Genomic DNA, 26,073 nt, shown 5'->3' with positions numbered 1-26,073 from the left:
ACAAATTAGCTGGGTGTGGTGGCATGCACCTGTAGTCCCAGCTACTTCAGAGGCTGAGGTAGGACAATTGCTTGAACCCAGGAGGTGGAGGTTGCGGTGAGCTGAGATTGTGCCATTGCACTCCAGCCTGGGTGACAGAGCAAGACTCCATCTCAAACAAAACAAAACAAAAAACAGAAAAAAAATGAAAATGAAATGTAAGAGAAAGAAAGACACATGCAAACATATTTGCAAATGCATAAATATCTCTGGAAGGAAAAGTGATCTCGGACTTCCAGGCTCAAGTGATCCTTCTGCCTCAGCCTCCGGAGTAGCTGGGACTAGTGTGCACCACTCTGCTCGGCTAATTTTTGTAGTTTTAGTAGAGATAGGATTTCATCACGATGCCCAGGCTGGTCTCAAACTCCTGGGCTCAAGAGATCTGCCTGCCTCGGCCTCCCAAAAGTGCTAAGATTACAGGTGTGAGCCACTGCACACAGCCCACACCCAGTTTTTTTTTTTTTTTTTTTTTTTTTGAGACAGTCTCACTCCGTCACCCAAGTTGGAGTGCAGTGGTGCAATCTCAGCTCCTTCCACTTCACAAGTTCAAGCGATTCTCATGTCTCAGCTTCCTGAGTAGCTGACCACAGGCACATGCCACCATGCCTGGCTAATTTTTTTGTATTTTTAGTAGAGAAGGGATTTCCTCAGGCTAGTCCTGAACTCCTGGCCTCAAGTGATCCTCCTGCCTCAGCTTCCCAAAGCACTGGGATTACAGGTATGAGCCACCGCACCTGGCCCACACCCAATTTGAATTTTTTATTTTTTTTTTTCAGGTGGAATCTCGCTCTGTCAACGGGCTAGAGCACAATGGCACGATCTCAGCCTGGAAGACAGACTGTAGTGAGCCAAGATTGTGCCACTTCACTCCAGCCTGGGTGACAGAGCAAGAGTCTGTCTCAAAAAAAGGAAAAAAAGCCGGGCACGGTGGCTCAAGCCTGTAATCCCAGCACTTTGGGAGGCCGAGGCGGGTGGATCACTAGGTCAAGAGATCGAGACCATCCTGGTCAACATGGTGAAACCCCGTCTCTACTAAAAATACAAAAAAATTAGCTGGGCATGGTGGGGCATGCCTGTAATCCCAGCTACTCAGGAGGCTGAGGCAGGAGAATTGCCTGAACCCGGGAGGCGGAGGTTGCGGTGAGCTGAGATCGCGCCATTGCACTCCAGCCTAGGTAACAAGAGTGAAACTCCGTCTCAAAAAAAAAGTTTCAAGTTGTTAGCCAATCGGGTTTTAGTTTACATTGTGAGGTCTGACTCCAGCCAATGGAGATCAGACACAGCAGTAAGGACGACCCCAAATGTGTAAGGAGTAAATTTGTGTGTATTCCTTTGTTCTTTGTACTCTCATGGCAAGATGGCTAGTGAGAGTACACTATTTCCTACACTGGGCAACATAGTGAAATGTCCCACCTCTACAAAAAAGCCAAAAATTAGCTGGGTGCGGTGGCACACACCTGTAGTCCCAGCTACTCAGGAGGCTGAGGTGGGAGGATCAGTTGAGCCCTGGAGGTCAAGGCTGTGGTGAGGTATGATTATGCCACTGCACTCCAGCCTGGGCAACAGAGTGAGACCTTGTCTCCAAAAAAAAAAAAAAAAGAGAGAAAGAAATGATTTCTGAGCTCCATTGCTGTGCAGATGATGGAACCAGGGAATGAGATGAAACCTTGGGCGAAGGGCAGCAGTGGGATCATTTCACTCAGGGAGGCCCAGAAGGAGCCCTCAGAGGAGGTAATAGATTAGCAGGGAGGTGACAGCCAGAGAAAGGCCCAAGGAGAAAGTGACAGTCCAGCTGTCGGAGGAGGTGAGAGCCAGGGAGAGGAGGAGGGCCCCTGGGAGCAGGCAACACTGGGACACTGGAGCTGAGGCCTGAAGGCGGCCAGCTTCGCAGGTACCTTCGGGGCGTGTTCCAGCAGAGGGAACAGCACGAGCAATCGCCCTTCCCTCTTAGCCTCCTAGGATCCGGGCCTGCAGAGAACCTTCTGGCATCACACGCATGTGGTTGCTGCGTTTTTCCTTTTTTTTTTTTTTTGAGACGGAGTTTCGCTCTTGTTACCCAGGCTGGAGTGCAATGGTGCAATCTCGGCTCACCGCAACCTCCGCCTCCTGGGTTCAGGCAATTCTCCTGCCTCAGCCTCCTAAGTAGCTGGGATTACAGGCACGCGCCACCATGCCCAGCTAATTTTTAGTATTTTTAGTAGAGACGGGGTTTCACCATGTTGACCGGGATGGTCTCGATCTCTCGACCTCGTGATCCACCCGCCTCGGCCTCCCAAAGTGCTGGGATTACAGGATTGAGCCACCGCGCCCGGCCGTTTTTCCTTTTCTATTCCATCCTCCCCTATCCCCGCCAACTCCCTGGCCTGAATGCTGCTCCTGTGACCCCTCGAGGCAAGTGACCTCGAGTGACCTCGGGGAAGTGGCAATCTGTGCCTCAGTTTCCTTATCTAGAAAACGGGCCTTGCTCGTGAGGACTCCCCTCCTTAATTCTGGGCAGTATGCATGCATAGGGCAGGCCCTCAATAAACTCTTGCAGAATAAAGGACCGGCTTGTTCCCAGCGCCTGGCTCAGTGCGTGTAAGCCGCTACACCCTACGGCATAAGCTGTTCCCATTTTGCAGACGGGGAAACGGAGTCTGGGGAGGACGGCGGCTCAGTGTCCGGGGCGGGGCTAGGCGTTGGGGGCGGGGCGCAGGGCGCGCTCGCCGAATCTCCTGTCCGGGGGCGCGCACGCCGCGTCTCTTGCCCCCGGGCGCGCACGCCAAGCGCCTGCTGGGGGCGTGGTCGGGGGCGTGACAGGGGCGTGGCCTCACGGGGCCAGAAGGCTGCAGGGGCCGCAGCTGTCGCGCCAGTCGGAAAAGGAGCCGGTCGAGGCGCAGCCCGATCCCGCCATGGAGCAGCCGAGGAAGGCGGTGGTGGTGACAGGTACGCAGGCTGACAGACGCTGTAGCGGCAGCAGCCGGGGGCAGGGGCGGGGGCGGCCCCGGGAAGGCGGGGCCGGGCGGGGCAGGTGCTGGAAGCCCTCCCAGATTTGGAAGGTGTCATCGGCCGCCGGAGCCCCGCGCAGCCCAGGCTTCCTGGAAAGTGGGGGAGAAGGAGCCTCGAGGATCCCAGGGTCGGGAGTCACGGCAGTCAGGCACGGGGGTTGGGGGGCCGGACAAGTGCCCGGCGCGGCGCAGGCCCTCCTGGCGTCGTTCCCTCCCAGGTGGGGACGGTGACCCTCTTGGCACCTCCCTGTTCTGCTGCCTGGCCCGCCGGCTGGACCGGACCCCTCTCCCTGCCCTTTCCGAGGTCCGGCCTGTTTCCGCCCCCCCTCTCGCCCCCGCCGTCAAATCCCGGCCCCAGGGGACAAAGGCCGATTTACGGCCAGGAAGTGTCCCGGTGACAAATGAACCTCCCAGTCACTGCTGGCTGCGCCCCGCGCTCGTTGGGGCTGCTCCCCCAAGGCAGGGGCCAGTGGGGGTCCGAGGACCTCAGGCACCCGGGCTCTCCCAGCTGTCCCAGGGACTGTCTTCAGCGGAAAGCTTTTTTGTGTTTTGTGCCGGGGCTGTTTGTTGGTGAGTCAGGGTCCCCGCTGTCACCGACTCCCCCTCACCCCCAAACCAACTGTTCCTCCTCCCTGAGACTCCGCCTCGGGGCCACTTGGGGCGCCAGCTTCCGCTGGGGCCTCAGAGTCGAGGGGGGTGGGGTCAGGGTGGGAAATCAGCGAAGGTGCACACAGGTGTTTTGTGGCTGTTGAAGAGAGGTTAGGGCTGATGCTGGGGTCTCTCGGGGAAGAAGGGAGAAACCAGGCACCCGCTTAACAGGTGTGTGTAACTGGAGGCGGGTCACTGCCCCACCCCCTCCAGCCTTCCTTCATCTGGTTATTTATTCCAGCACTTTTTGCGTTAGCTGATTACACCTTCACGGTCTCCACGTGGAGAAAGGGAGAGTAAGGCTCACAGAGGTCATGCACCTTGCACGGGGCTGGGCTGGGGCTCAGACTTCGGCTGTACAGAAGGATAGGGTCAGGAGGTCCCCCCCGAGCCATAGCCCCTACCTGCTATCCCAGGCTACAGTATCTCTGCATAGCCTTCATATCCCGTGGGATCCCTGGCCCAGATGGACCGTAGTTTTTAGGCAGTACGACTCAGTGATTAGAGGCTGAAGCCGGGGACTCTCCTGAGTCCGGATTTTTTTTTTTTTTTTTTTTTTTTTTTTGAGACCAAGATTCAATCTTTGTCACCCAGGCTGGAGTGCAGTGGCCCAATCTTGGCTCACTGCAATCTCTGCCTCCCAGGTTCAAGCAATTCTCCTGCCTCAGCCTCCCAAGTAGCTGGGATTACAGGTGCCTGCCACCACACCCTGCTAATTTTTATATTTTTAGTGGAGACAGGGGTTTCAGCACATTGGCCAGGCTGGTCTCGAACTCCTAACTTCAAGTGATCCTCCCGCCTCGGCCTCCCAAAGTGCTGGGATTACAGGCATGAGCCACTGCACCCAGTCCCAGGTCTGGATTTGAATCCCAGCTCTTTCACCTTCTTGCTGTGTGACCTTGGGCAGCTAGCTCCACGTCTCTGTGCCTCAGTCCCTGCTCCTGGAAACTGGGCCCAGGTAACAGCCTTGCCTGAAAGGGGATGTGGCCAGGCTGAGTCAGATCACTTAGCACACAGCCTTGGGCGACTGTCGTGTTTTGGAAAGGGGGCCTGGAATTTGAGCTTGCAGGGAGGAGGGTGACAAGGTGCTGCCTAGACAGCCTGGCCTGGGAAGAACCCGCACATGCCCCTGGAGGGCTCATTCCTCATCCGGTGCCAATTCAGGACATTTTGGACAGTGACACGCTAATTGTAGGTTGGGTCGAGGGGAAGAGAGAAAGCAGTGACAGGATCGGGACAGCCTTTTCGGAGGCAGAAGAGACTGCTGGCCCCTGGCTGGGCATGAGGGGCAGGCAGAGGTGACAGTGGAAGGGACTCACGGACTTCAGAGCAGACAGGTGCAGGATGGCAGCTCTGACAGGCCTCCAGGGGCTCCCAGAACTCAGGACCAGGCCCCCGATGTTGTCCCTGGCAGCTGCGCCCCGAAGTTTCTTCCTTGCTCCTCCAGATGGCAGTAGGACCAGGCCAGGGGCAGACTGGAAAGGACCACTCTTGGGTAATATATTGCTTTTCCTGTTTTTTCAGGATTTGGGCCTTTTGGGGAACACACCGTGAATGCCAGTTGGATTGCAGTCCAGGTAACTTAGACCCCGAGTGGGGAGTCAGGCTTGGAGCTGGGCACCCACCCCCCAGAAAGTTATGGCACCCAAGAGAGTCTCTTCTTTCTTTATTTTTTCTGGTGAGAAAGTATCTTCTTAACAACAACAAAAATTTTTTTTTGAGACGAAGTCTCACTCTGTCACCCAGGCTGGAGTGCAGTGGTGCAATCTCAGCTCACCGCAACCTCCACCTCCTGGGTTCAAGTGATTCTCCCACCTCAGCCTCCAGAGTGGCTGGGATGACAGGTGTCCACCACCACGTCCAGCTAATTTTTGTCATTTTAATAGAGACAGGGTTTTGCCACGATGGCCAGGCTGGTCTCGAACTCCTGACCTCAAGTGATCTGCCTGCCTCGCCTCCCAAAATGCTGGAATTACTGGTGTGAGCCACCGCGCGCAGCCAGCCCTTACAGAACAATGTCAGATCCGCATATCCTCCCGGTCGTAACCACTGGAGCGTACGTGTGCGGAACACTCGTTTGCAGCCCAGTTCTCTGAATTCTCCCAACAATCTCTGAGTAATAGGTGCAGTTACTCTTGCGCCCACTTAACAGAAGAGGAAACTGAGGCCCAGAGGAGAAGACGGGAGTTCTCTGAGGTCACCCAGCCGAGAAGTGGGAGTGGCATTGCTTCAGAAGGGCCCCAGGCCCCAGCCAGAGGCTACAGGTGTGGGACTGCAGGGCCGGTGTGGATAGGAACACAGATGGTTTCCAGGACACAGCTGTTTATGTGGTGCTGGCTTCAACTTTACCTACGAATTATCCAACTCTAGGATATATATATTTTTTTTTTTTGAGGCGGAGTTTCGCTCTTGTTACCCAGGCTGGAGTGCAATGGCGCGATCTCAGCTCGCCGAAACCTCCGCCTCCTGGGTTCAGGCAATTCTCCTACCTCAGCCTCCTGAGTAGCTGGGATTACAGGCAGGGGTCACCATGCCCAGCTAATTTTTTGTATTTTTAGTAGAGACGGCGTTTCACCATGTTGACCAGGATGGTCTCGATCTCTTGACCTCGTGATCCACCCGCCTCGGCCTCCCAAAGTGCTGGGATTACAGGCTTGAGCCACCGCACCCGGCGGATTTTTTTTTTTTTTTTTTTTTTTCCGAGTCAGAGTCTCACTCTGTCACCCAGGCTGGAGTGCAGTGGCACGATCTCAGCTCACTGCAACCTCCGCCTCCTGGGTTAAAGCAATTCCTGCCTCAGCCTCCCGAGTAGCTGGGATTACAGGTGCCCGCCACCATGCCCGGCTAATTTTTGTATTTCTAGTAGAGACGGGGTTTCACCCTGTTGGCCAGGCTGGTCTTGAACCCCTGACCTCGTGATCCACCTGCTCCGCCTCCCAGAGTGCTGGGATTATAGGCATGAGCTACCTCACCTGGCCAGTATCACTCGCCTTTTTAACAAAAATCTCTTCCATCGACTTAGAGTCAAACCGTGACTTAGGTTGGTTTTTGAACCGCCAACGTGAGAATTCTCTGGTATGTTTTAGCAGGTGATTCATGGTTTAGGAAGGACCAGGCAGGGATATGGGGTGGGGTGGCAGGGGGGTGCGTCTTGACCTTGTAGGAGGGGGTACGGTGAGCCTCGATGTCACCTCCTGGCAGCTGGGGGAAGAAAAGATGGCATATTAGGGGCCGAGGGGGGCTGTCATTCCTGGTGCCCTGAACAAGACGCCAGTCTGCAAAGCCTTTCTAGTTTCTTTTTCAGATGGAGTGTTTCGTAGGGACGGGCTGGGAAGCAACACTCAGAGGGAACGAGGGAGATGTCTTATAGAAATCAGAACGGCGGAAATCAGAGCCAAACTGTTCACGCTAGCGTTTGCTGCCTGATTGACAGTAACCTCTGTTCCCACTCCAGAGTCCTCTAAAATCTAAGTTGAAACCTCAGTGTGGCAGTCCGCAGCTGTATCCCCCATTTTTAAATCACCCCTTCACTCCCCAACTTCAGACCTCAAAGTTTTAGCTGTTTTCTTTTTTCTTTTCTTTTTTTTTTTTTTACCTTTTCTGCTCACTTGGTGAACGGGACAGAGGGACGGGGTCCCGGGACCCTGTAGATGGGAGCGTGTCCGAGGCCCTGCCTGCTCACCCGCTCCCCGGAGAGCCAGACAAAAAGAAACAGCGTGTTTCTGAGGACTTGTGTGTCAGGCTTTGTGCGAATTTCAGACAGGAGCCTTCATGGGGCTGAGTGGACACAAAGCGAGTGTCTGAATTCCTGGGCCCCAGACACTATGATCTGCATCTAAATAGAAGAAAAATCAATTAAACAATCTTTGGAAATCCCTCTGAGCTTCGGGGTTTCTCGGATGGTCAAGGATGGCAGGTTTTTATCCTGTGGTCCAAGAGGAAACGGCCCTTCTCTGGTTCTCCTCTTCCCAGATCTGCAAGTTTCCACCTTTTGTTTTTTTCTTGGTTTTTTTTTTTTTGAGATGGAGTTTCATTCTTGTTGCCCAGCCTGGAGTGCGGTGGCGTGGTCTTGGCTCACTGCAACGTCTGCCTCCTGGGTTCAAGCGATTCTTCTAACTCAGTCTCCCTGGCAGCTGAGATTACAGGCGCACACCACCACGCCCGGCTAATTTTTGTATTTTTTAGTAGAGACAGGGTTTTGCCATGTTGGCCAGGCTGGTCTCGAACTCCTGACCTCAGGTGATTTGCCCGCCTCGGCCTCCCACAGTGCTGGGATTACAGGCATGAGCCACCACGCCTGGCCCCACTTTTCGCTTTCTTCCTGAAGTTTAGGACGCAAGATTCCCCACTATTCCCCTGCTAAAAAGATGCCAACTTTCTCAGATCCAATTGTTTTATTTAAACAAAACAAAGTTTAACATACATACACCCAGGGCCCTCATCAGTGAAATTTCAGGCCTGGCAAGGTGGCTTACACCTGTTATCCCAGCACTTTGGGAGGCTGAGGTGGGAAGATCACTTGAGGCCAGGAGTTCGAGACCAGCCTGACCAACATGGCGAGACCCCGTCTCTACAAAAAAATACAAAAATTAGCTGGGTGTGGTATCGCATGCCTGTAGTTCCAGCTACTTGGGAGGCTGAGGTGGGAGAATCAACTAAGCCTGGGAAGGACGAGGCTGCTGTGAGCCCTCATAGTGTCACTGTACTGCAGCCTGCGGGGACAGAGCTAGACTCTGTCTCAAAAAAAAAAAAAAAAAAAAAAGAAATTTGGCCAGCTGTGGTGGCTCACACCTGTAATCCCAGCACTTTGGGAGGCTGAGGCAGGAGGATCGCTTGAGGTCAGGAGTTCGAGACCAGCCTAGCCAATATGGCAAAACCCCGTCTCTACTAAAAATACAAAAATTAGCCAGAAATCACTTGAACCTGGGAGGCGGAGGTTGTCGTGAGCCGACATTGTGCCACTGCACTCCAGCCTGGTGGGTGACAAAGCAAGACTCTGTCTCAAATAAAAAAAAAAAAAAGGAATTTTACATACGTGCACCCCCAAGGCCAGGTCAAGATCTGGAACATTCCCTGGTTCTTCCTCGAGTTCACAGAAGCCCCACACAGCCTCTTACTCCCAAGCCCTCCAGCTGTGAACCTCTGCAGACTTGTTCACGCCACTGGGTGAATTTTGCCTGTTCTGGAAGTTGGCGGGAACAAGTGGCTTCTGGGTCCCCCGCGCTGGGAGAGCCGCCCCGAGTTCCTCCTTCCTTCTGTCTTGTCCTGGATTTGCCTGTTAAAAAGGTGTCACTGGCCGGGCGCGGTGGCTCAAGCCTGTAATCCCAGCACTTTGGGAGGCCGAGGCAGGTGGAACACGAGGTCAAGAGATCGAGACCATCCTGGTCAACATGGTGAAACCCCGTCTCTACTAAAAATACAAAAAATTAGCTGGGCATGGTGGCACATGCCTGTAATCCCAGCTACTCAGGAGGCTGAGGCAGGAGAATTGCCTGAACCCAGGAGGCGGAGGTTGCGGTGAGCCGAGATCGCGCCATTGCACTCCAGCCTGGGTAACAAGAGCGAAACTCCGTTTCAAAAAAAAAAAAGGTGTCACTGGCTGGGCACGGTGGTTCACGCCTGTAGTCCCAGCACTTTGGGAGACCGAGGCAGGTGGATCACAAGGTCGAGAGATCGAGACCATCCTGGCCAACAAGGTGAAACCCCGTCTCTACTAAAAATACAAAAAATTAGCTGGGCATGGTGGCGCGTGCCTGTAATCCCAGCTACTCAGGAGGCTGAGGCAGGAGAATTGCCTGAACCCAGGAGGCGGAGGTTGCGGTGAGCAGAGATCGCGCCATTGCACTCCAGCCTGGGTAACAAGAGCGAAACTCCGTCTGAAAAAAAAAAAAAAAAAAAAAAAGGTGTCACTGTTGAATGGGTTGAATCCACTGGGGTGTTCTTGGTGTAATGCAGGCCACTATGGCCAGGTGTCACCTCTACCCGAAGATGGGTGTTTTGTTCTGCACTATGGGTGGCCGTGGCTTCCTGCTGTGACCGATTTTTCAGAAGTTCCTCCTCCAGGGACCCCTCGTACTTCCCTGTCTGTCTCTCCTCTCTGGGTCTCCCTCTATCCCTCTCCCCTCTTTTCTCTCTATCTCTGTTCATCTGTGTCTCTTCATCTCTCCATCTCTCCCTGTCTCTCCTCTGTCACTGTCACCTCCTCTCTGTGTGTGTCTGTTTCTCTCTTGTCTCCTTGTCTCTTTCTGTCTCTCTCTTTGGGTTTCTCTCTTCCTTCCCACCTCGTCCCTTCTTTCTCTCCATCTGTTTCTCTCTCTCTCTCTCTCCCTCTCTCTCTCTCTCCCTCTCTCTCTCTCTCCCTCCCTCCCTCCCTCTCTCTCTCTCTCTCTCTCTGTCTCTCTCTCTCTCTCTCTCTCTCTCTCTCTCTCTCTCTCTCCAGGGTCTCACTCTGTTGTCCAGGCTGGAGTTCAGTGGTGTGATCTCGGCTCACCTTGGCCTCCCGGGCTCAGGTGATCCTCTCGCCTCAGCCTCCCCATTAGCTGGGACTACAGGCATTTGCCACCAGGCCCAGCTAATTTTTTTTTTTCGAGATGGGGTCTGGCCATGTTGCCCAGGCTGGTCTCAAACTCCTGGGCTCAAGCCATCCTCCCGTCTCAGCCTCCCAAAGTGCTGGGATTACAGGCGTGAGCCTCCGTGCCCGGGCTTCTCTGTTTCTCTGTCTCTCCCTGGGTCTCACTGTCTCTTCCCCTTTCTCTTTCTCTCTCTGTTTCTCTCTGTGTGTCTCTTGCTCTCTAAGTCTGTCTCTTTTCCCTTCTCTTTCTCTCCATTTTATTTCGGTCTCTCTCTCTCTCTCTCTCTTTTCTTTTTTTTTATTTTTATTTTTTTGAGATGAGATGGGGTCTCTCTCTGTCACCCAGGCTGGAGTACAGTGGTGCAATCTCGGTACACTGCAACCTCCGCTTCCCAGGTTCAAGCGATTGTCCTGCCTCAGCCTCCCGAGTAGCTGGGACTACAGGTGTGCGCCACCACACCCAGCTAATTTTTGTATTTTTAGTAGAGATGGGCTTTTGCCATCAGGCTGGTCTCGAACTCCTGACCTCAGGTGATCCACCCGCCTCGGCCTCCCAAAGTGTTGGGATTACAGGCGTGAGCCACTGCGCCCAGCCTGTCTCTGTCTCTGTAGATCCTCTCTCTTCGTGCCCTGGGTGAAGTCATGCCACAACATGGACAGGACTGTTTCCCACCTACAGTGTTCAGGAGGTGGGAGAAGAGTTGGGGGTACAGAGGGGAACCCCCGTTTGTCTTTCCTGGGATGGCGGCTGCCCCCAGCACCCCAAGCAGGAGGACCCACGTGTCTCGTGTGTCCCATCGCCCCCGCCTCTCAGGGTGGACTGGCTGTTTCTCTCTCTTCTGAGGAGGCGCAGGCGGGTGTTAAGCCAGGGAGCCCCGGGGCTTGGGGCCATCCGGGGTGTCTCCTCCCGAGCTGGGTGAGGAGGACCCGGGTCACTGAGCTTGGTGACATCATGGGACAATTGCTGCCACAGTGAGTCTAGACAGACCTGCTAAGGATATTACCAGGGAACAAAGAGGGTCTTTGTCGTGGGGTCAGGGGAATCGGTCAGACGCGGCTGCGCGGCGGGGTCCTGTCAGGTAGTTGGGGCGTAGACAATGGGGCGTCTGCCCGAGCCCCGTCCTTTCACGGTGTATGCTCGGGTGGTGTGCAAGGCCGGCTGTGCTCCTGGCAAAGTGATGTGGGACTTGGGGTGCCCTGCCCCCCTTCTCCCGAAGGAGAACCATCCAGCCCTGTTGGAACAGAACGTATTCAGAGGCTGAGACTGCAGCCAGATGATCAGCCATGCACTTCCATCTAGTGCCAGATACCCTGTACGGCAGGAGGCTTCCCGCCGTTACCCTGCTTAAAATTGAGGGATAATTTACATCAAACAATGCAGACAGAACTTAAGTTTCCCCATCACTTTGGTGAAAAACTTTTTTTGTTTTGAGATGGGGTCTTGCTCTGTTGCCCAGGCTGGAGTGGAGTGGCGTCATCATAGCTCCCTGCAGCCTCGACCTCCTGGACTCCAGTGATCCTCCTGCCTCAGCCTCCCAAGTAGCTGGAACTACAGGCATGTGCCACCATGTCTGGCTAATTTCTTTTCCTCGAGATGGAGTCTTGCTCTGTTGCCCAGGCTGGAGTGCGGTGGCGTGATCCTGGCTTACTGCAACCTCCGCCTCCTGGGTTCAAGCGATCCTCCTGCCTCAGACTCCCGAGTAACTGGGCTTACAGGCGTCTGCCACCACACCCAGCTAATTGTATTTTTTTTTTTTTTTGAGACGGAGTTTCAGTCTTGTTACCCAGGCTGAAGTGCAATGGCGCGATCTCGGCTCACCACAACCTCTGCCTCCTGGGTTCAAGCAATTCTCCTGCCTCAGCCTCCTGAGTAGCTGGGATTACAGGCACACGCCACCATGCCCAGCTAATGTTTTGTATGCTAATTGTATTTTTAGTAGAGACAGGGTTCACTATGTTGGTCAGGCTGATCTTGAACTCCTGACCTTGTGATCTGCCTGCCTCTGTCTTCCAAAGTGCTGGGATTATAGGTGTGAGGCACCGCGCCCGGCTTCCCTGTTGATTTTGAAAGTAACACATCTCAAGAGACTCAAGACATTCCCTTGTGCCTCCTAGGGAAAAGACAGAAAAGTGGCAGGTCTGTTGATATGGGGCTATGGGTTGTTTAATTTTTTGATTTTGTAAAACATTGACGTGGTTCAGGCCGGGCGCGGTGGCTCAAGCCTGTAATCCCAGCACTTTGGGAGGCCGAGGCGGGTGGATCACGAGGTCAAGAGATCGAGACCATTCTGGTCAACATAGTGAAACCCCGTCTCTACTAAAAATACAAAAATTAGCTGGGCATGGTGGCGTGTGCCTGTAATCCCAGCTACTCAGGAGGCTGAGGCAGGAGAATTGCCTGAACCCAGGAGGCGGAGGTTGCGGTGAGCCGAGATCGCGCCATTGCACTCCAGCCTGGGTAACAAGAGCGAAACTCCGTCTCAAAAAAAAAAAAAAAAAAAACATTGACGTGGTTCAAAAGTCAAAATCATGTGATGAGATTTTTGCAGAGAAGTCTCCCTCCCCTCCCCACCCCCGCTCCCATTCCCTCCTTGCCCAAAGGTCGCACAGTCTCGCCACGGGTCATGCCTGGAAATCCCTCCAGCTTGGTCCAGGCAGAGATTACTCATTCTTTTAAAGATTTTAATTCTCTTTTTAATTTTGATGAAGTCCAGTTTATCGATTTCTTTCTTTTATTGTCTGTGCTTTTTGTGTCATTTGGTGTGTATGGACTTTTTGGTTTTTTTCTCAAGGTGGGGTCTCACTATGTTGCCCAGCTTGACCTCGAACTCCTGGCCTCAAGTGGTCTGCCCCAGTAGCTGGGATTACAGGCACGAGCCACTGCGCCTGGCTGCTGATTTGTTTGTTTGTTTGTTTGTTTGTTTTGCGACAGAGCGAGACTCTGGCTGGAGTGCCGTGGTGTGATCTCGGCTCACTGCAACCTCCACCTTTCGAGTTCAAGCAATTCTCCTGCCTCAGCCTCCCAGGTAGCTGGGACTACAGGCACGTGCCACCACGCCTGGCTAATTTTGTGTGTGTGTTTTTGTAGAGACAGGGTTTTACCATGTTGGCCAGGCTGGTCTCAAACTCCTGACCTTGTGATACACCTGCCTTGGCCTCCCAGGGTGCTGAGATTACAGGCGTGAGCCACCGCACCCGGGGCCATAAATGTTTTTTTTTTTTTTTTTGAGACGGAGTTTCGCTCTTGTTACCCAGGCTGGAGTGCAATGGCGCGATCTCGGCTCACCGCAACCTCCGCCTCCTGGGTTCAGGCAATTCTCCTGCCTCAGCCTCCTGAGTAGCTGGGATTACAGGCACGCGCCACCATGCCCAGCTAATTTTTTGTATTTTTAGTAGAGATGGGGTTTCACCGTGTTGACCAGGATGGTCTCGATCTCCTGACCTTGTGATCCACCCGCCTCAGCCTCCCAAAGTGCTGGGATTACAAGCTTGAGCCACCACGCCCGGCTCCATAAATGTTTTTTAGAACTTTGCTTTTGCTCTCTCCACTGCGTGCCTCCAAGACGACAAAGAAAAGAAGGAACAAAGGTCATGCCAAAAAGGGCCGCAGTCACGTTCAGCCTACTCGCTGCATGAACTGTGCCAGATGCCAGCCCAAGGACAAGGCCATTAAGAAATTCGTTGTTTGGCTGGGCATGGTGGCGCATGCCTGTAATCCCAGCACTTTGGGAGGCTGAGATGGGAGGATCACAAGGTCAGCAGTTCGAGACCAGCCTGACCAATATGGTAAAACTCCATCTCTACTAAAAAGATAAAAATTCGCCGGGCATGGTGGCACGTACCTATAGTCCCAGCTGCTCAGGAGGCTGAGGCAGAAGAATTGCTTGAACCCGGGCGGCGGAGATTGCAGTGAGCCGTGATTGCACCACTGCACTCCAGCCTGGGCGTCTCAACAAAAAAGAAGAACACAAAACTTAAAACAAAAAAAGGCAAAACAAAGAAATTGGTTGTTTGAAACATCGTGGAGGCCACAGCGGTCGGGGACATTTCTGAAGCGAGCATCTCTGATGCCTTTGTACTTCCCAAGCTGGAGGTGAAGCTGCGTTACTGTGTGAGTTGTGCAATTCACAGCAAAGTAGTCAGGAATCGATCTTGTGGGGCCCGCAAGCACCGAACACCCCCACCCCGATTTAGACCTGTGGGTGCAGCCCCACGACCCCCACCAAAACCCACTTAAGCAGCTGAGTCCTTAAAAGACTGAAGACAACTATTCTCTGGAGAAAAATAAAATGGAAATTGTACTTTAAAAAAAAAAAAAAACAGGCCGAGTGCGGTGGCTCACGCCTGTAATCCAAGCACTTTGGAGGCCAAGACGGGTGGATCACCTCAGGCCGTGAGTTCAAGACCAGCCTGACCAACATGGTGAAACTCCGTCTTTAAAAAAAAAAAAAAAAAAAAGGCCGGGCGCGGTGGCTCAAGCCTGTAATCCCAGCACTTTGGGAGGCCGAGACGGGTGGATCACAAGGTCGAGAGATCGAGACCATCCTGGTCAACATGGTGAAACCCCGTCTCTACCAAAAATACAAAAAATTAGCTGGGCATGGTGGCGCGTGCCTGTAATCCCAGCTACTCGGGAGGCTGAGGCAGGAGAATTGCCTGAACCCAGGAGGCGGAGGTTGCGGTGAGCCGAGATCGCGCCATTGCACTCCAGCCTGGGTAACGAGAGAGAAACTCAGTCTCAAAAAAAAAAAAAAAAAAAAAAAACAAGGCCGGGCGCGGTGGCTCAAGCCTGTAATCCCAGCACTTTGGGAGGCCGAGGCGGGTGGATCACAACGTCGAGAGATCGAGACCATCCTGGTCAACATGGTGAAACCCCGTCTCTACTAAAAATACAAAAAATTAGCTGGGCATGGTGGCGCGTGGCTGTAGTCCCAGCTACTGAGGAGGCTGAGGCAGGAGAATTGCCTGAACCCAGGAGGCGGAGGTTGCGGTGAGCCGAGATCGCGCCATTGCACTCCAGCCTGGGTGACAAGAGCGAAACTCCATCTCAAAAAAAAAAAAAAAAAAAAAAAAAAACTTTTGGCCAGGTGTGGTGGCTCATGCCTGTGATCCCAGCGCTTTGGAAGGCTGAGGTAGGCCGATCACGAAATCAGAAGATCAAGACCAGCCTGGCCAACAGGGTGAAACCTCATCTCTACTGAAAAGAGAAAAATTAGCCGGGCGTGGTGATGTGAGACCAGGCCGGGCCCCGTCGCCCAGCCTGCGGTACAGGGGCACAATCTCGGCTCACTGCATGTAGCCTCCGCCTCCCTGGCTGAAGCCTGGGACACTGTGCCTGCCCAAATTAATGATTTGGAAGTATACAATTGTACGTCATGAAGGACATTCTGTTGTGCAACCATCATTTCTATCTAATTCCAGAACATTCTGTCACCCGAAAAGGAGACCCTGTCCCCATTAGCAGTCACTCCCCACTCCCCTCCCCCAGCCCCTGGCAGCCACTCATCTGCTTCGTGTCTCTATGGATTTGCCTGTTCTGGGCATTTCAGATCAATGGAATTACACACCGTGTGGCCTTTCGTATCTGGCTTCTCTCACTCAGCATCGTGTTTTCAGGGTTCATCCACATCATGGCAGGGATCAGTGCTTCATTCCTTTTCATGGCTGAATCATAGTCCATCAGATGGACGGACCATATTTCACGTATCCATCTGTCGATGGGCATTTGGGCTGTTTCTGCCTTTTGGCTCTTGTGAATACTGGAGAGACTTCTTTTTTTTTGAGATGGAGTTTCACTCTTGTTGCCCAGGCTGGAGTGCAATGGCGCGATCTCAGCTCACCACAAGCTTTGCATCTGTCTAATTTTTGTATTTTTAGTAGAAACAAGATTTTACCATGTTGGCCAGGCTGGTCTCAGACTCCTGACCTCAGGTGGTCCGCCTGCCTCCGCCTCCCAAAGTGCTGGGATTACAGGCGTGAGCCACTGCACCTGGCCTGAGACTCTGTTATTCCCATTTTACAGATGAGGAAACTGAGGCTCAGAGAGTTTAAGTGGCTTGCCCAAGGTCACACAGGCAGGACTGAGTCCAAGGAGCCTGGGATTTAACCCCAGGGGCCCTAGAGTCATGTCACCTTAATGCAGAGAGACTTCGAGGCAAGTGGGTGGGGAAGGAAATGAGGGGCTTTGGGCTAAATCAACACACACCCCTTCCCACTCTGCAGAATGAGTCAGCAGAGCAGCCCGTTTGTTTCACCCCCAGGGAGTTCATTGTCCCCAGAGCTGTCATCCCGTGCCACAGCATTCCCACTCTCTTCTAGGAGCTGGAAAAGCTAGGCCTGGGTGACAGTGTGGACCTGCATGTGTACGAGATTCCGGTTGAGTACAAGACAGTCCAGAGACTCATCCCCGCCCTGTGGGAGAAGCACAGTCCGCAGGTGAGTGGTGCCAAGGGGCGGCACTTCCTCATCGGGACTGACAGGTTGGCACCATTCATGTGGAGGGCTTCCATGGCTTTGTCCCTGATCGGATCACGTGACCAGTGCCACAGCCTTGTCTTCGAAGGGGCTGTTCAGGCGGGCGTGGTGGCTCACGCCTGGACTCCCAGCACTTTGGGAGGTGGGCGATCACCTGAGCTCAGGAGTTCTCGACCACCCTGGGCAACAAGATGAAACCCCGTCTCTACTAAAAATACAAAAAATTCGCCAGATAGGATGGTGGGTGCCTGTCGTTCCAGCTACTCAGGAGGGTGAGGCAGGAGAATCGCTTGAACCCGGGAGATGGAGGTTGCAGTGAGCCGAGATCGTGCCATTGCACTCCAGCTCGGGCTACAGAGCGAGACTCTGTCTCAAAAAAACAAAACAAAACCCAAAGGGCTATCCAGGCCAATTGTGGTGGCTCACACCTATAATCTCAGCAGTTTGGGAGGCCGAGGCAGAAGGATTGCTTGAGTCCAGGAGTTTGAGACCCACCTGGGCAGTACAGTGAGACCCCATCTCTACAAAACAATTTAAAAATTAGGCATGATGGTGCATGCTTAGAGTCCCACCTACTTAGAAGGCTGAGGCAGGAGGATTGCTTGAGCCCAGGAGTTTAAGACTGCAGTAAGCCAAGACTTTTGTGCCACTGCACTCCAGCCTGGGCAACAGAGCAAATCCCGTCTTTTAAAAAAACAGACAAGGCCGGGTACGGTGGCTCACGCCTATAATGCCAACACTTTGGGATCCCGAGGTGGGCGAATCACCGGAGGTCACGAGTTTGAGACCAGCCTGACCAACATGGCAAAACCCCATCTCTACTAAAAATACAAAATTAGCCGGGTGTAGTGGCATGCACCTGTAATCCCAATTATTCGGGAGGCTGAGGCAGGAGAATCGCTTGAACCCAGGAGGCGGAGGTTGCGGTGAGCCGTGATTGCGCCATTGCAGTCCAGCCTGGGTGACAGAGCAAGACTCCATTTCAAACAAACAAGTAAACAAACACTGCCTTGGCATTTAACAGCTGCATAGTAGCTTATTATTTATTGAACTAACTCCCCCTGGATGGCTAGTCAGCTTGTTTCCAGTCTTTGATTTCAATAAAAAGAAGCCCTGGCCGGGCGCGGTGGCTCAAGCCTGTAATCCCAGCACTTTGGGAGGCCGAGGCGGGTGGATCACGAGGTCAAGAGATTGAGACCATCCTTGTCAACATGGTGAAACCCCGTCTCTACTAAAAATACAAAAAATTAGCCGGGCATGGTGGCGCGTGCCTGTAATCCCAGCTACTCGGGAGGCTGAGGCAGGAGAATTGCCTGAACCCAGGAGGCGGAGGTTGCGGTGAGCCGAGATCACGCCATTGCACTCCAGCCTGGGTAAAAAGAGCGAAACTCCGTCTCAAAAAAAAAAAAAAAAAAAAAGCCCTGCCATGAACACCCTTGCGTGTTTTAAATTTTTGCCTGTCTTATGTGGCATACCTTTTTGCAAGAGTGACTGCAGGGTCTATTCCAGCAGCAAGAGGTCAGAAACACAACCCCAGGCAGAGCCCAGTGAGGATGCTGCCTTTTCCTTGGCCTTAGGAGGACCCCCTCCGAATCCCATGGGCAGGCCGTGTTAAGTCCTGCCTGTCTGTGTGCAGCTGGTGGTGCACGTGGGGGTGTCAGGCATGGCGACCACAGTCACACTGGAGAAATGCGGACACAACAAGGGCTACAAGGGTCTGGACAACTGCCGCTTCTGCCCCGGCTCCCAGTGCTGCGTGGAGGACGGGCCTGAAAGCATCGACTCCATCATCGACATGGACGCTGTGTGCAGGCGAGTCACCACACTGGGCCTGGATGTGTCGGTGACCATCTCACAGGATGCCGGCAGGTAGGGCCCTGTGGGGTGGGGGTGAGTGGGGACTTCCCTCCTCCACCCACTGAGCCAGGTGTAGAACGAGCCAAGTGTGTTGATCTTGGCCTCTCTGGTCCAAGTACTTAGTATATACAATGCACAGAGCCAAGTATCTGTACGTAGCGCATGCCGTCGGTTCTGCTCCTGGGACTCGTGGATCTGCCCACTTCTCCCCACCATCACGGCCCCCACCGAGGCCCCTAGCATCTCCCACCTGGACACTGCCTCAGCCGCCACCGTAGTCTTCCTCCCTGCTGCCTCCACCCCAATGCAAGCAGTCAGTTTCTGTGTTAATTTCCTGGAGCTGCTGTAACAAATACCCATAAACTGGCTTCACATAACAGAAATATATTATCTAACGGCCTTGGAAGTCAGAGGTCCGAGGTCAAGGCTGCGGCAGGGCCGGCTCCTTCTGGAGGTGCTGAGGGTGAGTCTGTCCCAGGCCTCTCTCCTGCAGCGCGGGTGGCTGCCGGCATCCTTGGCCTTTAGTTTTGTTTTGTTTTGTTTTTTGAGACAGAGTTTCTCTCTTGTTGCCCAGGCTGGAGTGCAATGGCGCGATCTCGGCTCACCGCAACCTCCGCCTCCTGGGTTCAGGCAATTCTCCTGCCTCAGCCTCCTGAGTAGCTGGGATTACAGGCATGCGCCACCATGCCCGGCTAATTTTGTATTTTTAGTAGAGGTGGGGTTTCTCCATGTTGGCCAGGCTGGTCTGGAACTCCCGATCTCAGGTGATCTGCCCATCTTAGGCTCCCAAAGTGCTGGGATTGCAGGCATAAACCACTGCGTCTGGCCTTTTTTCTTTTTTTTTGAGACGGAATTTTGCTCTTGTTGCCTGGGCTGGAGTGTAATGGTGTGATCTTGGCTCACTGCAACCTCCACCTCCCAGGTTCAAACAATTCTTCTGTTCCAGGCTACCAAGTAGCTGGGGTTACAGGCACGCGTCACCACCCTCAGCTAATTTTTTTATATTTTTAGTAGAGACGGGATTTCACCATGTGTGTCAGGCCGGTCACGAACTCCTGACCTCAGGTGATCCACCTGCCTCAGCCTCCCAAAGTGCTGGGATTACAGGCATGAGCCACCACACCTGGCCCAAATAAGGTCACATTCCGAGGTCTCACGTGAACATGAATTTTGAGGGCAGACAATTCAACCTACTACAAAAGGTCTTCTATAAATTTAAATCAGGGCCAGGCGCAGTGGCTCATGCCTATAATCCCAGCATTTTGGGAGGCCAAGGCAGGACAATTACTTGAACCCAGGAGTTCGAGACCAGCCTGGGCAACATAATGAGACCCCATCTCAACAACAAATTAAAAAATGGCAGGCTGGGGCGGGAGGATTGCTTGAGCAGGGAGTTTGAGGCTGCAGTGAGCCGTGGTGGCGGCACCGCACTCCAGCCTGGGCGACGGCGGAGGGAGACCCTGCTGACTATAAATAAATAAATGCATGTGTCCCTTTCTTAGACCTGCGCTGTGGCTCCTACCGCAAGTGGAATAAGACCCCAACCCCGGCCTTTGGCCTTCCTCTCCGCCCTGCTCTGCCTCTACGCACTCTGCATCCATGCACTCCAGACACACAAACCAGCCTCCTGCCGCTCCTCAAACCACTGAGCTCAAGGCCTTTGCAAGCCCGATGCCCTCTGCCCAAAACGCCTTCTCTGAGAACTCCTCTTTCCAGGCTTTTTTTTTTTTTTTTTCTTTCTCTGTCACCCAGGCTGGAGTGCAACGGCCCGATCTTGGCTCACTGAAACCTCTGCTTCCATGTTCAAGGGATTCTCCTGCCTCAGCCTCATAAGTATCTGGGGTTACGGGTGTGCGCCACCACGCCCGGCTAATTCTTGTGTTTTTAGTAGAGACGGGCTGGTCTTGAACTCCCGGCCTCAAGTGATCCACCCTCCTCGGCCCCCCAAAGTGTTGGGATTACAGGCGTGAGCCACCGTGCCCGGCCCTCTTTTCCAGTCTCGACTCCAACATTAGTCACCTCCTTGTGACTTTTCGGCCTCTCCAGCTCCCCAGACGGCGTTATGCGCCCCCAGCACTGGCTTCCTCACATCTCCCTAGTCTGTACACTCGTCCAGCTGAAAGGCGGCTACTGATCAAGGCAGTTGATTGGCTGACGGAAGGACTGCCTGGATGTATGGATAGGATTTTTGTTTTTGGAGACAGGGTCTCACTCTGTTGCCTAGGCTGGAGTGCAGTGGCATAATCACGGCTCACTGTAGCCTCCACCTCCTGGGCTTAAGTGATCCCCCACCTCAGCCTCCCAAGTAGCTGGAATACAGGTGCACGCCACCACATCCAGCTATTTTTTTTTTTTTTTTTGAAATGGAATCTCGTTCTGTAACCCAGGCTGGAGTGCAGTGGTGTGATCTCGGCTCACTGCAACCTTCACCTCCTGGGTTCAAGCAATTCCCCTGCCTCAGCCTCCTGAGTGACTAGCTGGGACTACAGATGCCTGCCACCACACCCAGCTAATTTTTTGTGTTTTTAGTAGAGATGGGATTTCACTGTGTTAGCGAGGAGGGTCTCGATCTCCTGACTTTGCGATCTGCCCACCTTGGCCTCCCAACATGCAGGATTACAGACGTGAGCCACCGCACCCAACCCAATTTTTTTTTTTTTTTTTTTTTTTTTTGAGACGGAGTTTCGCTCGTTACCCAGGCTGGAGTCCAATGGCGCGATCTCGGCTCACCGCAACCTCCGCCTCCTGGGTTCAGGCAATTCTCCTGCCTCAGCCTCCTGAGTAGCTGGGATTACAGGCACGTGCCACCATGCCCAGCTAATTTTTTATATTTTTATTAGAGATGGGGTTTCACCATGTTGACCAGGATGGTCTCGATCTCTTGACCTTGTGATCCACCCGCCTCGGCCTCCCAAAGTGCTGGGATTACAGGCTTGAGCCACCACTTACCACTGACTTCTTTTTAGAACTTTTTTTCCCTTTTTTAATTGAAAAATAATTTTTATCGTGTCTATTATTTATTTGTTTAAGACAGGATCTCGTTCCATTGCCCAGGCTAGAGTGCAGTGGCAAAATCACAGCTCACTGCAGCCTTGAACTTTTGTGCCCAGATCCTCCCACCTCAGCCTCTCAGGTAGCACGACCAAACCCAGCTAATTTTTTTTTTTTTTTTTTTTTTTTTTTTTTGAGACAGAGTCTCGCTCTGTCGCCCAGGCTCAGACGAGGCTGGAGTGCAGTGGTGCAATCTCGGCTCGCTGCAACCTCTGCCTCCTGGGTTCAAGCAATTGTCCTGCCTCAGCCTCCCAAGTAGCTGGGATTATAGGTGCCCACCACCATGCCCAGCTAATTTTTGTATTTTTAGTAGAGACGGGGTTTCACCATGTTGGCCAGGCTGGTCTTAAATTCCTGACCTCAGGTGGTCTGCCTGCCTCAGGGTCCCAAAATGCTGGGATTGCAGGCATGAGCCACCACACCCGGCCTAATTTTTTTTTTAATTGCATTTTAGGTTTTGGGGTACATGTGAAGAACATGCAAGATAGTTGCATAGGTGCACACATGGCAGTGTGATTTGCTGCCTTCCTCCCCTTCACCTATATCTGGCATTTCTCCCCATGCTCTCTCTCCCCAACTCCCCACCCCCCGCTGTCCCTCCCCTATTTCCCCCCAACAGACCCCAGTGTGTGATGCTCCCCTCCCTGTGTCCATGTGTTCTCATTGTTCAACACCCGCCTATGAGTGAGAACATGCGGTGTTTGATTTTCTGTTCTTGTGTCAGTTTGCTGAGAATGATGGTTTCCAGGTTCGTCCATGTCCCTACAAAGGACACGAACTCATTGTTTTTGATGGCTGCATAATATTCCATAGTGTATATGCGCCACATTTTCCCTGTCCAGTCTATCACCGATGGGCATTTGGGTTGGTTCCAGGTCTTTGCTATTGTAAACCGTGCTGCAAAGAACGTTTGTGTGCACGTGTCCTTATAATAGAATGATTTATAATGGGATTTCTATTTCTAGGTCCTTGAGGAATCGCCACACTGTCTTCCACAATGGTTGAACTAATTTACACTCCCACCAACAGTGTAAAAGTGTTCCTATTTCTCCACATCCTCTCCAGCATCTGTTGTCTCCAGAGTTTTTAATGATCGCCATTCTAACTGGAGTGAGATGGTATCTCAGTGTAGTTTTGATTTGCATTTCTCTAATGACCAGTGATGATGAGCATTTTTTCATATGTTTGTTGGCCTCCTGTATGTCTTCTTTTGTAAAGTGTCTGTTCATATCCTTCACCCACTTTTGAATGGGCTTGTTTGTTTGTTTTTTTCTTGTAAATCTGTTTTAGTTCTCTGCAGATTCTGGGTATCAGCCCTTTGTCAGATGGATAGACTGCAAAAATTTTCTCCCATTCTGTTGGTTGCCGATTCACTCTACTGACTGTTTCTTTTGCCGTGCAGAAGCTGTGGAGTTTGATTAGGTCCCATTTGTCTATTTCAGCTTTTGTTGCCAACGCTTTTGGTGTTTTGGTCATGAAGTCCTTGCCTATGCCTATGTCCTGAATGGTTTTGCCTAGATTTTCTTCAGGGTTTTTATGGTGTTAGGTCTTATCCATCTGGATAAGTCTTTAATCCATCTGGAGTTAATTTTAGTGTAAGGTGTCAGGAAGGGGTCCAGTTTCCGCTTTCTGCACATGGCTAGCCAGTTTTCCCAACACCGTTTATTAAACAGGGAATCCTTTCCCCCTTGCCTGTTTTTTTCAGATTCGTCAAAGATCAGATGGTTGTAGATGTGTGGTTTTGCCTCCGAAGCCTCTGTTCTGTTCCATTGGTCTATATCTCTGTTTTGGTGCCAGTACCATGCTGTTTTGATTACTGTAGCCTTGTAGTATAGTTTGAAGTCTGGTAGTGTGATGCCTCCAGCTTTGTTCTTTTTGCTTAGAATTGACTTGGCTATGCGGGCTCTCTTTTGGTTCCATATGAAGTTAAGGGTGTTTTTTTCCCAGTTCTGTGAAGAGGTCATTGGTAGCTTGAGGGGGATAGCGTTGAATCTGTAAATTAATTTGGGCAGTATGGCCATTTTCACAATATTGAGTCTTCCTAACCATAAGCATGGAATGTTTCTCCATCTGTTTGTGTCTTCTCTTATTTCCTTGAGCAGCGGTTTGTAGTTCTCCTTGAACAGGTCCTTTATGTTCCTTGTTGTATTCCTAGGTATTTTATTCTCTTTGTAGCAATTGTGAATGGCAGTTTGTTCTTGATTTGGCTGTCTTTTTAAGTCTGTTATTGGTGTATAGGAATGCCTTGATTTTTGCACATTGATTTTGTATCCTGAGACTTTGCTGAAGTTGCTTATCAGTTTCAGGAGATTTTGGGCTGAGTTGTTTTTTTAAACTGCATCTAGCTTTGTCACCCAGGCTGGAGTGGAGCATCTCAATCTCGGCTCACTGCAACCTCCGCCTCCTGGGTTCAAGCGATTCTCCTGCCTCAGCCTCCCAAGTAGCTGGGATTATAGGCATCCATCACCATGTCCAGCTAATTTTTGTATTTTTAGGAGAGACGGGGTTTCACCATGTTGCCCAGGCTGGTCTCAAACTTCTGGATTCAAGGGATACTCCCACCTCAGCCTCCTAAAGTGCTGGGACTACAGGTATGAGCCACCACACCCAGCTTCCATTAGTCTCTTTATAAAATTACGTTTTAGGCTGGGTGCAGTGGCTCACACCTGTAATCCCGGCACTTTGGGAGGCCGAGATGGGCGGATCACCTGAGGTCAGAAGTTCGAGACTAGCCTGACCAACACGGAGAAACCCCATCTCTACTAAAAATACAAGAAATTAGCCAGGTGTTGTGGTGCGTGCCTGTAATCCCAGCTACTCAGGAGGCTGAGGCAGGAGAATCCCTTGAACCTGGGAGGCGGAGGCTGTAGTGAGCCGAGATTGCACCATTGCACTCCAGCCTGGACTACGAGAGCGAAACTCCCATCTCAAAACAAAAAATTAATTTTTAATCGCCGGGCGCAGTGGCTCAAGCCTGTAATCCCAGCACTTTGGGTGGCTGAGGCGGGTGGATCACGAGGTCCAGAGATCGAGACCATCCTGGTCAACACGGTGAAACCCCGTCTCTACTAAAAATACAAAAAAAAAAAAAAATTAGCTGGGCATGGTGGCACGTGCCTGTAATCCCAGCTACTCAGGAGGCTGAGGCAGGAGAATTGCCTGAACCCAGGAGGCGGAGGTTGTGGTGAGCCGAGATCGCGCCATTGCACTCCAGCCTGGGTAACAGGGGCGAAACTCCGTCTCAAAAAAAACAAAAAAACAAAACAAAAAAAAACTGGAAATAGGCCAGGTGCAGTGGCTCGTGCCTGTAATCCCAGCACTTTGCGAGGCCGATCTGGGTGGATCACTCAAAGTCAAGAGTTCCAGACCAGCCTGGCCAAGATGGTGAAACCCCGTCTCTACTAAAAATACAAAAATTAGGGCCGGGCGCGGTGGCTCAAGCCTGTAATCCCAGCACTTTGGGAGGCCGAGGCGGGTGGATCACAAGGTCAAGAGATCGAGACCAGCCTGGTCAACATGGTGAAACCCTGTCTCTACTAAAAAAAAAAAATACTAAAAATTAGCTGGGCATGGTGGCGCATGCCTGTAATCCCAGCTACTCAGGAGGCTGAGGCAGGAGAATTGCCTGAACCCAGGAGGCGGAGGTTGCGGTGAGCCAAGATCGCGCCATTGCACTCCAGCCTGGGTAACAAGAGTGAAACTCCGTCTCAAAAAAAAAAAAAAAAAAAAAATACAAAAATTAGCCTGACATGGTGGTGGGCACCTGTAATCCCAGCTACTCAGGAGGCTGAGGCAGGAGAATCGTGAGCTGAGATTGCACCACTGTACTCCAGCCTGGGTGAGAGTGTGACTCCATCTCTAAATAAACAAATAACAAACAAACTGGAAATAGGCCAGGTGCAGTGGCTCACGCCTGTAATCCCAGCATTTTGGGAGGCCGAAGTGGGCAGATTACTTGGGGTCAGGAGTTCGAGTCCAGCCTGGTCAACGTGGTAAAACCCCGTCTCTACTAATAATACAAAAATTAGCCAGGCATGGTCATGGGTGCCTGTAATCCCAGCTACTTGGGAGGTTGAGGCAGGAGAATTGCTTGAACCTGGGAGGCGGAGGTTGCAGCGAGCTGAGATTGCGCCACTGCACTCCAGACTGGGTGACAGAGTGAGACCCTGTCCCAATAAACAAACAAACAATGGAAATACCAGGTTGTAAAGTCTGGGTGATTATAATTTTACGAGCCTGTCAAATTGCCTTCCTCGTGGAGGGCAACCAGCGTGCATTCCCACCAGCCACAGCTCTCTCTGCCCATTTCCCCACATGTGCCACAGCACTGGAAGCTATCAAGTTTCTTGGGTTTTTTTTGTTTTGTTTCTTAAAGAGACAGCCTCTCACTTTCTCGCCCAGGCTGAGTGCAGTGGTGCAATCATGGCTCACTGCAGCCTCAATCTC

At 52.3% G+C, this 26,073-nt stretch overlaps 1 protein-coding gene across 2 annotated transcripts in view; it reads left to right on the top strand.

Moving 5' to 3' along the window:
* Positions 1–2,849: 2,849 nt before the first annotated feature.
* PGPEP1 (pyroglutamyl-peptidase I) overlaps positions 2,850–26,073 on the top strand; it is a 30,312-nt gene continuing 7,088 nt past the window's right edge. The window contains exons 1-4 of one of the 2 annotated variants that reach the window (XM_003942283.4): positions 2,850–2,964; positions 5,199–5,251; positions 16,564–16,680; positions 18,356–18,588. In XM_003942283.4, coding sequence (XP_003942332.1) covers positions 2,931–2,964; positions 5,199–5,251; positions 16,564–16,680; positions 18,356–18,588 — 437 coding nt within the window. In that variant the 5' untranslated portion in view covers positions 2,850–2,930. The remainder of the gene's footprint in view (positions 2,965–5,198; positions 5,252–16,563; positions 16,681–18,355; positions 18,589–26,073) is intronic. The other variant, XM_074384379.1, reaches the window with a different exon arrangement.

Source organism: Saimiri boliviensis, chromosome 14, assembly GCF_048565385.1.
Source record: "Saimiri boliviensis isolate mSaiBol1 chromosome 14, mSaiBol1.pri, whole genome shotgun sequence".
Classification (NCBI taxonomy): Eukaryota; Metazoa; Chordata; class Mammalia; order Primates; family Cebidae; genus Saimiri; species Saimiri boliviensis.
Note: the sequence above shows the minus strand (reverse complement) of the source record. Positions and strands in the feature narration are given on the sequence as shown.